The sequence below is a fragment of the Pseudochaenichthys georgianus genome, chromosome 18 (genome assembly GCF_902827115.2).
Source record: "Pseudochaenichthys georgianus chromosome 18, fPseGeo1.2, whole genome shotgun sequence".
NCBI lineage: Eukaryota > Metazoa > Chordata > Actinopteri > Perciformes > Channichthyidae > Pseudochaenichthys > Pseudochaenichthys georgianus.
The window spans coordinates 8,804,845-8,818,554 of NC_047520.1; the positions used below are offsets into that span (position 1 = coordinate 8,804,845).

General features: G+C 49.6%; 1 protein-coding gene across 1 annotated transcript; it reads right to left on the reverse strand.

Annotated features, from left to right (window-relative positions):
- Positions 1 to 5,936: 5,936 nt before the first annotated feature.
- On the reverse strand, positions 5,937 to 7,725 carry LOC117464009 (zinc finger BED domain-containing protein 4-like). Its single transcript, XM_034106540.2, has 3 exons — positions 6,882 to 7,725; positions 6,652 to 6,720; positions 5,937 to 6,496 (listed from the first exon to the last, which is right to left on the reverse strand). The coding sequence occupies exons 1-3, from the start codon at positions 7,673 to 7,675 to the stop codon at positions 6,421 to 6,423; spliced, it is 939 nt and encodes a 312-aa protein (XP_033962431.1). The 5' UTR covers positions 7,676 to 7,725; the 3' UTR covers positions 5,937 to 6,420.
- Between the last annotated feature and the right edge of the window lie 5,985 nt (positions 7,726 to 13,710).

Below are 13,710 nucleotides of genomic sequence, written 5' to 3' on the forward strand. Positions count from 1 at the left end.
AGCCCACAAGTAACTAAAACAATTGCAAGTGCAATAAGAAGCTACAGGAACGTTAATCTACGTCGGTAATTAACTTTATTTAATACAACATTTACGGTACAAGATTTAATCATACAGCCCATCATAATAATAATAATAATAATTCCTTACATTTATTATAGCGCTATTTTACAAATGATGAATTACAGCAAACATGTGCAATATATCCATTATTACAGCTCCGTGGGCTGGCAGTAAGGCGATATGGTCCGTTGTTATTGTGCATCCATGGGTAAAGAGAAATGAATGTAGTACTGAACACGTAACATGAACGTGCCGGGCAGCGCGGTCCCGTGGGTTAGATGCACGTTCATAATGCCGAGGGAAATAACTCTCAGAACAACGTTATTAGCACATTTTTACAACTTGAGGAACGAATGTTTTTAATAAGGGCTATACAAGTGTTCATACTGGGTAGTTTATTTAGTTTAAAAAAAATTATCCAACGAGTTACAGACTGAAGAAACACACTCCTCAATGTCAGTCTTGGTACTTTATTGACAAAGATGACGACACCCTGAAACAGAGCAATGCCCAGGGGCGGACTGGGACTACAAATCAGCCCGGGACTCTCGACCGGCCCACTTCGGTACCGCCGGCCCACCGCGGTACCGCAAGTAAATACCGCAAGTAAATACCGCAAGTAAATACCGCTAGTAAATACCGCTAGTAAATTGTCGGGGGGACTGGGGGGGGGGGGGGTACACAATTTACTAGCGGTAGACATTAAGGGTAAATAATGTCTACCTCCGGGCCGGTGGACTTGTATTGTCACTGGCCCCACCATTGTAACCACTGGCCCGAGCATTCGTCCAAAAAAATAATCGACTAATAATGAAGACAATTAACACATTTGTTGCAATAGTAATGTATGCACTAACTACATTACTTATACTACAACATTTTAATCATCAGTTCTTCCTCATTTTCCTCAATTGTTCATATTTGGTTTATTAAAATAATGATATTGTGGTCATTGTTAAAAAATATCTGCTATTATTATTATTTGTATAATGCACTTTCTGCCTTCCTGTCATTAGGAGTTAGACATGTAATGGCTATATGTAATTGATTTGATTAGAGCCTTCATTATCCCAAACTGCTGGGACATTTCGCCAATACCTTTATATTGTCTACTCTTCACTTACTGTCAGCATAGGTCGGCATTGATGTACAGAGCCGACAGAAGACCTTGTTTATATTGGCATCATATTGAGAGGTGCAGTGACGCGTCCTGAAACCAGGAAGTAAGCTGCTGGTTCCCTCGACAAGGGTTTTGGAAAATAGCTGGAAATAAGGTCTGTGGAAAACAAACCCGTTTGATAAATGCACGTTTTGTTCAGCCGGATAATCTCCACATGTCTACCCTACTTTTATAATTTTCGAATCATAAATCTAATCGATAGATTATAAAAGGGTTTTAGGACGCGTCACTGCAGCCAACTCCATCGATCAAGCTGGCTGAAACTTTCTCTCCCTCTTCTTCTCATGCTCCCTGTCACTCTCCTTGAACTCCTCCGGTGACTTTCTTTTATTTGAAGATTGTTTTTTGCCCGGCGCTTGGCCGGTTAGCGCTGGTATTAAAAACATTTGGCGAATGGTTAGGTGGCGCGATAGTCTGTAGTGAAGCAGCGCGCTCCCGCTCACCGGAGCCTGCTCCCGCTGCGCTCCGGAGCAAACAGCTGTTTGCTTTTCACCCAACAACAACGACAACCGACTCACGGAACGCTATGTTGTAGCGTTGATAAACGAAACAATTTAACTAAATTGCTAGTCAAAATACCAATACCACAGGACCATTTTTATATTTTTAGTGGCCCGAGCGGGCAAGTGGAAAGTACGTTATGCTGGCCCGGGGTGTCTAAATAGTGCTTCCGGGCCAGCGGGCCATTTCATGTCGAGCCCTGCCGGTTACCGGCCGGCCCACATCGTCCGACCGGCCCACTTCAGTACCGGCCCATCGGGATTCGTCCCGAACGTCCCGATGGCCAGTCCGCCCCTGGCAATGCCGCAGGATAAGCTGACAGTATTATATAAGCTGACAGTATTATATGCATGTATTACATACATGCATATCATGACCAATACACATATATCAAATTACATATATTAAAGACACACTAAACAGTAGTGGAAACAGTCTTACATGAGTGAGTGGATGAACGTCTCAACCCGAGGCGGAGTGAATGAACAACATGTGAACTAAAATGGCTGCTAAGCACTACCGGGTCAAAGCACGGCATATCCGGGCAGCGACAGCAGTGACGCTGCCCTCTTGTGGCCGGCGATAAACTCTTCATCCCCCCCAGACCGGAAAGCTATGGGACGGAATAGGTTAACGGTCTAAATCCAGCTGCCGGACTCGGGCTCGTAACGTGCAGGCGGCCTCCTCACGCGGCCTGGCCGAGTAGGCTGGGGCAGCATCGGCGGCGACTGCGGCACCGGTGCGCCCAGGAAGGCACCCGTAGGAACGGTGAGGTCAGAGGACGCCTCACCGGCAGGTGCCGGTGGGGAAGCGCCCATAGCCGAATCGCGGGGTCCAACAGCCGGCCGCTGAGCGATCCCCTGGGGCGTCGCCCAGCCCGGGTGGATAGGTGGGGGCTGATGGTCCAGAGCAGCGGGCGGCAGCAAGGGCGCAGCCGGCTGCTCACGGGCGCAGGGTGTGGCCGGCATATAGGCACGGAGGAAGCCCCGGTTGCGCAGTGTCAAACGTCCCGAACCGTCAACCCTGATCCGATACTGGTCGTGGCCCGGCGACTCCACCACGATCCCTGACCTGTCCCATTTATGGGGGCTCGGGCCTTGCTGGTTCTGGAGGAATACCCTTTCGCCGAGTGCCAATGGGCGGAGCGGTCTTGAGTGAGTCCCCAGAGACTCGGTGGTACGGGACATACGGGTCCGAAGGGCGTCCTCCTTCGCCGCCCATGCCTCGCGCCATAGCAGGCGGATGTGCAGGTTCGAGAACTTCTCGAGGCGGTTCACGAAGGAGAGCGAGCCACGAAGGGGGCGGCCGAAGATGATCTGCGCTGGCGAGAGGTTGCAGTCGGGGTCAGGCGTGTTTCGCAGCTGCAGCATAGCACGCAGGAAGCGGTCCTGATCAAGGCCGCCCGACGGGCCGGTGTTGGACATAAGGAGGCGCTTAGCGGTCTTATCCGCAACTTCTGCCCTCCCATTCGACTGCGGGAAGCTAACGGACGACACACGGTGTTTGACGTGCCATAAGCGGAGGAAATCCTCAGTGTGGCTCGCCTTGAATTCCGGACCACCGTCGCTCGAGAGCTCCTCCGGTACGCCGAAGGTGGCAAAGAATGAACGGAGGTGTTGGACCAGGCCAGCTGAGCCCGCCAGGGCAGTACCCGTCGTAGAGCTCAGGACCTCTACCCAGCCCGAGAGACGGTCCCCGACAACTAGGTAGTGGCGGCCCCCATAGTCGAAGAAGTCAGCAAACACCGCCTCGAATGGCGTGGACGGGGGTGAGGACGGCAGGGGGATGTAGCCGCCTGTGACGGAGCATTGCGGTTGCAGTCTGCACATCCGTCCCTGGTGGCCTGAATGTCCCCGGACATCCCGGGCCAGTAAACTATGGCTCGGGCATGCTGCCCCATCGCTGAGGTTCCCTGGTGGGCGGCATGGAGATGCTGAAGGACTCTCCCACGGAGGGATGGGGGGACCACGACGCGGTCCCGATAGAGCAGGACGCCGTCCTGTGCGTAGATGGACTCACAGACCGATGACAGACTCGCCAGGGCAGGGTCATTTACGTCGATCCCACCCTCCTGCTCGATGAGTTGGAGGAGGTGGCCGAGGCATCCGTCAGCTGCTGTCTCCCATGCGAGGAGGGGCCAAGAGACGGCTCCGAGCTCCCGTGCGTCGTCGCGGATGGAGGCCATGAGTGCTGACTCCACGGCGTCAGGCCCGCTCGGCAGCCCCAATGAGAGGCCGTTCGCTGAGCCCGAGGGGGAAGGATGCCTCGACGTGGCATCAGCGGCATAGTTGCTCTTGCCAGGCAAATGCACAATGTCAAAGCGCCATGGGAGGGTGCGCTGCTTGAGTCTAAACAGACGCGAGTTTGTGATCTCATCCAGCGTACGGTCGCCAAAGATCTTCACCAACGGCTTATGGTCGGTGACCACGACGAGGTTGTCGGACCCCTGCGTGAAGTACCGCGTCTGTTCCAGACCCCAGGCCACAGCTAGGGCCTCTCCCTCGACGGCCGCATAGCGCTGCTCCTCAGGGGACAGGAAACGCGAGCCCGCGAGGGTGATCCTCCATCCACCTGGACAGCAGTCCGGTATGCCCGAGGCACAGTGACAATGTTGCTGGAGCAGGAAGTAGCCAATGCCACGCATGGACCAGTCAGGGCGGAGGCAGGTACGCTTCTGCATGTCGTAGATCTCCACGCCCTCACGGATGGCCTCCATTATGGCTTGCTTGGACGCCTGGAAGGCCTCCTCCAGAACGGGGGATCATAGGAACACACAGCGTGGGCTGAGGAACGGCTTAAATGGAGCCATCGTGTCACGCAACTGGGCGTAGTTGGCCACCTGGTTGACAAGGCCGAACCAACTCCTGATGTCCGTCGTGGAGCTAGGGGTGGGGAAGTCCCGGATGGCGTCCAAGTATTTCGGGAGCGGTTCGATGGTAGATTCCGACACCCTGAAGCCAGCAAAATCGACGCAGCTCTCCGCGAACTGAAACTTGTCTGAGTTCAACACGATTCCTGACCGGCCGACACGCGTCAGGAAGTCGATGGTCCTCCACCAGTGTTGCTCCAGGTCGGTGTCATAGTGGATGGTATCATCCACGCAACGTTCCTTGCGTTCATAGTCCGAGAGGACGGCATCAAACCGAGGGTTGTAGCCATCCCCTGATGACAGGAAACCCTGTGGTGCCCTGGTGTAGCGCCAACGGCCAAAGGGTGTGATGAAGGTAGTGAGGTGGCGATCCGACTCACGCAGGGGGACACTGTGGTAGCCGTTCCAGGCGTCCGTGACGGTCTTCCAGGTGCCCTTAGGGACGCGGCGTGCAAGGTGGAACGGGGACTCAGTGGCGAAGGTCTCACGTTGGCAGAACTTGTTAAGGGGGGAGAGGTCCACGGTCCTGCGTGGGGAGCCGTCGTGCTTCCGAGTGACTACCATACGATGGCACCACGTCACAGGCTCGCCGTATGGCACACGTTCAATGACCCCAAGGGCTTCGTCCCGCAGTAGGTCATCGTGGACCCTCCGCTGCCAGTGTAGAGGCACTGTAGCCGCGGTGTGACATGCCCTAGGCGTAGCTGCGGGGTCCACGTGCATCTCGATAGGTGGCCCCTCCATGCATGGTAGTGCTCGATGGGGGCAAGTATTGAACGTTGACGAGGCATATCTCCCGAGTAGCCAATCTTTCATCCTGTTATTGTTCTCTGGCTTACAAAGGAACAGCAGTGCTACGGGGCGCGCCGGGGGGACCGTGCGCTGAGGACATGTGCACTGGGCGTCAGTGTTGGGAAAGTTCACTTTCTACATGAACTAGTTCAGTTCACAGTTCACAAATTTTAAAATGAACTAGTTCAGTTCATAGTTCATAATTCAAAATGTTGAACTAAAGTTCATGGTTTCAAAAATGAACTAATTTATAGTTTATAGTTCTTTTTTCAATACGTTGCTGCGAGCTATTATTTGTCAAAATGATTGCCACAACCCATATAGAACCACAGACATCAATCAGAATACTGGCATTTCCATAACGCTTTGCTGCCGCCCATTCAGTCCACACTAGTAGCAGCTGCAGCTTTAATCTCTACAGTATATTTTCAAAAACATGAGGAAAGACGTGCTGCTTGAATGGTCTTTATTAAGTATAATAATCTAAACATACTTAAAGTACCAAAAGTGAAAGTAGTCATTGTGCAAACATATAACATATAAACATGTGCCGACATAACTCTGTACTAACACAACACGAGGTAGGAACGAGGCTGAGGTATGAAACTAAGGTTGTACCTCAAAGTGCAAAACATTTAAACATTAATTCTCTTTTCAATAAGTCAGTCGCATTCTTTTTTTTCCTGACTTGTTTGCCCAAAGAACAAAAAGTTCTATAACTTGGGTCATAACTTAGGTGTAATATTCAGCCCAAATGAATGAGGTAAAAAAGGTAAAAAAAATAGGTAAAAAAACCCAATAACTTAAAGAGTCAGTCAGAGTCCAAGGCCCATGGACAGTACTGCTATTACTTTCTGTCCAGTGTGAGTGAAAATAATGAGTGAAGATCTGTCACCACTGGTTACAGTTCAAATAAATAACTAAATCACAAATAATAATTTGTGAAAATAAAAAAAGAGTCCAAAAGTGTGCAGGGGCAAGGACATTGTTACTTTCTGTCCATCCTGAAAATGCCTTATCTGAATGAAGATCCTCTGTGACTGGTCAAAGTGGTCTGGTCACTCCCTGGTGGATCTGCTGTTTCTTGCTTCCTGTAAAAACAAAAACAAGATATGCTCTGACTGTTATTTTTATGCAGCTCACCTCTGCACACCAATATACTCATCTCCATTAGCAATACATTGTACTTCTATAACCCAACAAACAGGTCACAACAATAATATATATACCTTATATATATATATACCTATTTTTGTTGGCATTCAAGATCAGCTGCTTCTCAAAGTTGTCATCTCCCAACCGGTTTCTCCTGGGCCTGAATGAGATGAAAAAAGAAGAAGAAGAGAAGGCATTTTAACATCATGATTATTGTGGCAAACATTGTAACAGTAATCTGTATTAAAGGAATTGTGTACTGAGGCAAATGGCAATTACTGAAATAATTAGATTAGGAATATAATCACAGCTCATCCCTACCTGAATATTTGACCACCGATGCTGAAGAGCCTCTCTACCGGAGCGCTTGAGGGCAGTGCTGTGTTGTGTTTTATGAACAGCCTTTTGAGTTTTGGAAACTGCATGTACTCATCAAACCCATCTGTGGTTGGGGCATCCAAATAAGTGTCCACTTCAGATTTTTGAGGAACCTGAGGGTTTCTGTTAAATCTGAAGAATGAAGCTGCAGGATCTTTCTTGTTACTTTCGCCACTGGACTGGGTTTGACCTGAGTCTCTTGCATCCGAGTCATCAGAGTTAGTTTGCAATTCTCTTTTCAGCATCAATCTGTACTGCACATGTTTCTCCTCATCTTGGACCCAGTCAAGCTTGAATCTTGGCACCAGTATAGCGGACAGTATGTGCTCCCTCTTCTCCAAAAGACCTGCCAGCCTTGTGCTCAGTGACTGCAAGATGCTCTTTATGAGGGGACGGCATGTAATGAGACCCTGTGCAGCAGTGGGTTTTGTGCTCTCATCCAACAGGTCATTCATATGACATTGCAGTTGCACAATGGTTGGAGCCAGGTACCCAAGAAAGATGTTCTTCTCTGCTTGGAGGATGTTTAGTGCAAGTGCCAAAGGCCTCATCACATCCACAAACTTGTGTATGAAGTTGACTTCATCTGGTGAGAATCGACGAAAGCCAAACTCATCACTCACATCGTGCAGGAGCAGCTTGTCATGTAGGGGAGTGGCATCATTTGCAGAGGTGACCTCATCCACATTCATTTCTGCCTTGGTCGTTAGTGTTGCAATGCGAGACAGTCGCTCCATGGAAAGAAATACAGAGTTCCATCTTGTGTCATTTGGCGCAACAAAGCTAATCCCAAGCTTTTCCTCCACAGTATCAGAAGCCTTTGAACTCCGCTTAACCTTGTTCCACAGAGCAGATGCTTTTGCAAAAACAGCCCTCGACATTGCTTTGTAGCATTTTTCAGTTACCTTTTCTGTATCTTTGGCCACTAGATTCAAGGTGTGAGCCATGCACCTTCTGTGAGGGGGGAGAGAGGGATGATCCAAATCTGACAGAGGCTCAGGCTCCATCTGGTCATCTTCATCTGAGCTCTCACTGGCGGCAGCAAAGGCTGAATCTGGTTCATTGGCATCTTTACTTTCAGTTTCATCCAAGTTGACCACTGTCTCTGGCTCTTCGGCATCAATAGCCATGTCCATCCCAAAACAGTTGAATGCCTTGACAAAATTTGAAGCGTTGTCTGTTACTGTACACACAACCTTGTTGTGGATCTTGAATTCTTTGTTCACATCTGACAATACTTTTGCCAATACATCGTGTGTATGTGCTCCTTTAATCCGCCGGCATGCCAGTACTGCAGAGTGTCTCTCAGAAACATCACTTTTGTTTAGCCAGTGTATAGTGATGCCTATAAAGGACTTATTCACAGCTGTCCAGCAATCTGCTGTTGTGCACACAGCATCGACGTCAGAGAGTACAGATTTAAGTTCACATATGTTTTCTTGAAATTGCTTGTTTAGCAGTGTCTGTATTCTTTTTCTTGATGGCACTTTTTTGGATGGCTGCAACCCTTTAATTAGGTTTATGAAAGCTGGCCTTTCCACTTTACTCAAAGGCTGCAGGTCTCCAGTGATGTACTGCAAAACCAGGTTGTCTAGCTGCGGCTGGGAGACAGTGACAACAGGGCCGCTCCTGTACAATGTTAATGGGATTTGGGTGGTAGAGGATCTGTTTTGGCTCTCTTTTTTATTCGCCACTCGCACATACCTTGAAAGGCTAGTCGTGTGCTTGTTCTCAATGTGCCGTTTAAGGTTTGCTGTCGACGTCGTCGATGTACGGACTTGCTTTTTCAAACCGGGCGGACACAGTTTACAGACAAACGTTAGATTTCTGCCGTCTGAGTCAGTACTGACGTTAACATAAAAGTCTTTTAAATGTTCATACGCCGACGCCGTATAGTCTGACTCTGAGCGAGTGCTGCTACTGCTGCTCTCGGCTTCGTCCATACTAATTCATGCAATGCTCGCCGGTTCCGCGGTTCCACATTGTTTGTTGTGAGGAGTCTGATGACGTATATTTTAGTGCGACAGCCAGGGGTGACACGCGCGTACGCGTCACAGGCAGTTTGCTGTTGCCAGATTGGGTGGTTTTCCGCATTATTTTGAAGCCTGTTTACGGTGTGTTTTAACTGGGTTTTCGGCTGGAAGGCATATGAAATCTGGCACACTTTTGAACGCCGTTATAATACAGTGCTGAGAATGAACGCACTTTTGAACGCCGTTATACAGTGCTGAGAATGAACGCGTTCTCAATTACGTTCATCTAGCGGAAATACAGTACGTTCAGTTCACGTTCGCCCAAAATATGAACGCATTCATGAACGATCGTTCATTGAACGCGTTCAGGTACATCACTGCTGGGCGTCCCGGGGGTCACCTGGCCCCACACAGCCGCCGTTGGCTGACCTCGTCGCATTGACGGACAAGGGCTGGTCTGGCGTGTCAGCCGTGTCATGGCTACGCCTTTCCTTGTGCCCCCCTGCAACGTCGTCCGATGGGAAGTTCGCGGGCAATAGGCCGAGGTTGAGCAACGACTCGTAGGAGAGGTACATAGCCCGGACCGAGCTGCTCACATATACCATGGAACGGCAGGATGTGACACGCCCCCCACTGCAGGTTGTCGAGAGCCTAGCGAAGAACGCCCCCTCGATGGATATAGGGGAGCGGTTGGCGGCTGACAGGCTGAGGCTGACGGGTCGCAGGTCGTCCCGCGAGAAGCCGCAGGCCAGGAACTCCTCCAGCGACCAAAGGTCCGATTGCGCGCCAGTGTCCGCGACGGCGGATATCCGAGCTCCGTCGGCCGAGCCCCGGTTGCCGGTGCCATCCCTCAGCCCGACTGCCATGTCCATCGAGATGGTGATTAATGCTCGGGGGTGGTCTCTCAGCCTGGCCCGTCTCCATTCGCCCTTGGAGAAGATGTGGTGCTCGAGTCTGATAGGTGCTTGTCTGTTGACACATCCGTGCGACGTCGGGGCGCGGCGTCGGCGATGGCTCCTGTGACGTCGGCCAGGGCAGGCCCCAGCTTGCACCGATGAGACCTGGGAGACCGGCTCCCACCCCATGGCGGCCTGTTGACTGTCGGACGACGGCTGTTGACGCCTCTGTCGTCGGCGGGCCCTATAGCAGCCGATGCACACCTGGTGAGGCTTAGGATTCCACCCGCGAGGCCCCTCCGTGAAGACGTTAAAGACGCTCTTAAATTCCGGGCACGAGGCACGTTTAGCCCCGTCCGCAGGGCTCGGGGTGGGGCTCGTCTGTGGAGTCGTCTTTAGGCGCCGGAATGACGACATGGCTGATAGGGAGGACGACGGGAGAGCGTTACGGGCCATCTCTCTGTTCTCGACGAGTGCAATTACGTTATTAACTGGCTTAACCAGGACGTCAGGTGTCCCCAGCGTCTCGCGGCGTATGTCCGAGTCATAAATGCCATTGAGCAGAACATCACGGATGATGTGGTCGGTATAGTCCACGTCCTTACCACACTCGCATACCGCATTATATGCACATGTCTCTGCTTTACCCCGCACTCTGGCAGCGAATGCACGGAATGTCTCATCGCGTTCCTGGCGGAGCTGAAGTAGCTCGGTGCGCAGGACGCATGTAGCGACTGGGATGACAGCTAGGGAACGCATGACGGTGATTAGGTCCGGCAAGGGTCCGGAAGCGGCGTCGGGAGCGGCTTTCAACAGGCTGTCTCCAAGTACAGGTCCAGCGCACTGAAATAGCTGGAAGGGGGCCTGGGCATCCCCTATGCCTGAGCCGGCGCGAAATACGTCCCATCGGCGGATGAACACGTTCCATTCCTCTATCGACACGCCCACATCAACTTTGGGCCGATCGAGTCTCGGGCCGTGAGGGGCTGGGGCCTGGGCTGGCGCGGCCATGACAGGCGCTGCGTGCTGGTGGCTAAATCCATGAATCGTCAATATAGCAATGACGAGTGCTTCAGACAAGTCTTGGGATTCGAACTCGCAGCCGGGGACAGGGCATCCAACAATGACCATGGTGTCGTCATGAAGAAACACACTCCTCAATGTCAGTCTTGGTACTTTATTGACAAAGATGACGACACCCTGAAACAGAGCAATGCCGCAGGATAAGCTGACAGTATTATATAAGCTGACAGTATTATATGCATGTATTATATACATGCATATCATGACCAATACACATATATTAAATTACATATATTAAAGACACACTAAACAGTAGTGGAAACAGTCTTACATGAGTGAGTGGATGAACGTCTCAACCCGAGGCGGAGTGAATGAACAACATGTGAACTAAAATGGCCGCTAAGCACTACCGGGTCAAAGCACGGCATATCCGGGCAGCGACAGCAGTGACGCTGCCCTCTTGTGGCCGGCGATAAACTCTTCACAGACCACTCTTTCCCAATGTAAGTCAATGGGAAAAAGTGTTTCCGGGCCCAGCAACCAAACGGAAGTGTAGTACCGCCGTTTGGCCACAACGAATATTCTCATCAGACTCCGGCGCACTTCCTGGGGGCTTGGTCCCAAGGTGGATAGAACGGCATACGCAACGCAGTGGCGTAGCCACCATAGGGCCCAGGCCCACCCAGTTTACTCATTGGCCCACCCTGAGAAAGCTTCGGTGTCATTTACATTTTTTTAAATTAAATTTTTTTATTTAATTTTTTTTATTATTATTATAAAAAAAATGTATTCACCCATTGAGAATATCCAAGCATTCAAAGTGAAATTCAAGTGAACAAATATCAAGTTTAATTAATGTTGTATGTGTTTTATCCAGTCTGAACCAAACTCATTTACGGTAAAAACTGATTGTTGGTTCCTGCACACGCCATAATAACGTGAGAGAGGCAGAGAGCTTCCTGCAAAATAAATGATGGCTCAAAGTTCACTAATGAACTTTTTTTTTTTTTTAAAAGCCAGACTCCAAGAAGAGCCCCCACTGCCCTCATCTAGCAGCGATCTATACGATCATTTTCTGATAACGATGAAATAGCCCCGTCTCCCTCTCCCCACGTCTCCCTCTCCCCACGTCTCCATCTCCTGCTTCTGGGCAGAAAACAAATGTTAACTGAAACTCTGCCGCACGGTTCCCTCGTCCCTTGGAAGAGGCCGAGAGGTGGGTGTTTTTCATCTGCTGGTGGACAGTCCGGAGAGATATACACAGGGTTGGGTTGTAACGGAATACATGTAACGGCGTTACGTAATCAGAATACAAAAATCAAGTGTATTCAGCTGGCGTTACATTTGAAAAACGAGTAATCTGATTACAATTACTTTCGTAAACCTGAAGTGAATACATGTTGTACTTATTGGTGGAAAATGTAATATTCATTACCGGCAGAACTGTGTGCACACTGCACAGCGCTGCAGCATGTCTGTGAGAGAGAGAGAGAGAGAGAGAGAGAGAGAGAGAGAGAGAGAGAGAGAGAGAGAGAGAGAGAGAGAGAGAGAGAGAGAGATGCAGCGTGTCTGTGAGGCCCGCCCCCACACGCAGATGAGAGAGAGAGATATCTTTTTAAATATATTGAAAGTTAGAAACGGAGATGGTTAGATAAAATGTGGAAGATAACGTTTATGTAGCATTTCTTTATTGTCGAAATGATGACATTTATAACGGGATGAAATCAAAGTGAATGGCCTGCTGCTGCTGAATGCATCCGGGGCAAGTGACTGGAACAAGTTTTAAAAGTTATTACATCGTTTCAGATAATAATAATGATAATTCATTCTATTTAGGGGCGCCTTAGTTTCAAAGTACCCAAGGACACCTTACAATTCATAACATATTCCAAGGAAGGTTTTAAGACAGTACAAAGATTGCAGTCCGGGTGATGTTTTTTATGTGGGGTGCAGATGAGAGAGCTGTCCAGAATTACACCAAGATGTTGTGTTTGTGCTCTTGATAAGCCATTAACAGTAACATAAGTGTCTCCTGTTCACCAAAACATACCCATCTGTTATGGAAAAAGAAAGTATTCCAAAAGTAATCTGCCACCGGTACCGGCGGGGATTGTTGTTAGCTTCTGATGCCAGAAGAAAAATCTGGCCTACCCTATTTTTTACAGGCTCACCCTAAAGTACATTTCTGCCTACGCTACTGACGCAACGCTCTGGGGGGTCCAACGGCTCCGTGTGTACACCCTATACGATCATTTTCTGATAATGATGAGGCAATAGCCCCGCCTCTCCCCACCTCTGCTGCTCATCCCCGCGTCAAAGTAAACTGCACACTGAATTCAGATTATTTATCTTTCTCTCGATATGGACCTAAACGCGCTCTGCTCACCTGCAGCTCCTCCCGCTCTGATGCAGCAGTGAACGGAGCAAAACACACACTTCAAGTCAGATCATCACCCTTAGCTATTTTAATTACCTGTCAAACTCCCTAAACTAGTTATACATATGTTTATTTTTACTGTCGGCCGGGTCACTCATTACTGGATCAGCTGCTGCATGAGACAGACACTGACGCTGTCCGAAGAGAGGGAGGAAAAAGAGAGGCTCCGTGTATTTTATCATTATATTATATAGAGTCGTTATTCATTTATTTTAAAGCTCAATAAATAACAAAGAAGACCTTTGACCGGCACTTTTATAATTTTGTCGGAAGATTTAAACTTTAATACACGCTGACTGGTGAAAAACTCTGCCCGGTTCCCTCGGCCCCCACCGCAGAGAATAAACAGAAGGGCAACCATGACAACCATGCTTCTTCGCTGCTTTTGTGGAGGAAGTTACAGCGCCACGTACAGGCTCCTGCATATGTACTGCAGCTTCTCC

What these genes read in the sequence shown, in the direction of transcription:
- LOC117464009 (XM_034106540.2), bottom strand. Translation starts at nt 7,675, where the DNA reads ATGGAGCGACTGTCTCGCATTGCAACACTAACGACCAAGGCAGAAATG. An exon ending in ATCGGTGGTCAAATATTCAG is followed by an intron (nt 6,721 to 6,881) that starts GTAGGGATGAGC and finishes CATCTCATTCAG; the next exon opens with GCCCAGGAGAAACCGGTTGG. An exon ending in TTGAATGCCAACAAAAATAG is followed by an intron (nt 6,497 to 6,651) that starts GTATATATATAT and finishes TTGTTTTTACAG; the next exon opens with GAAGCAAGAAACAGCAGATC.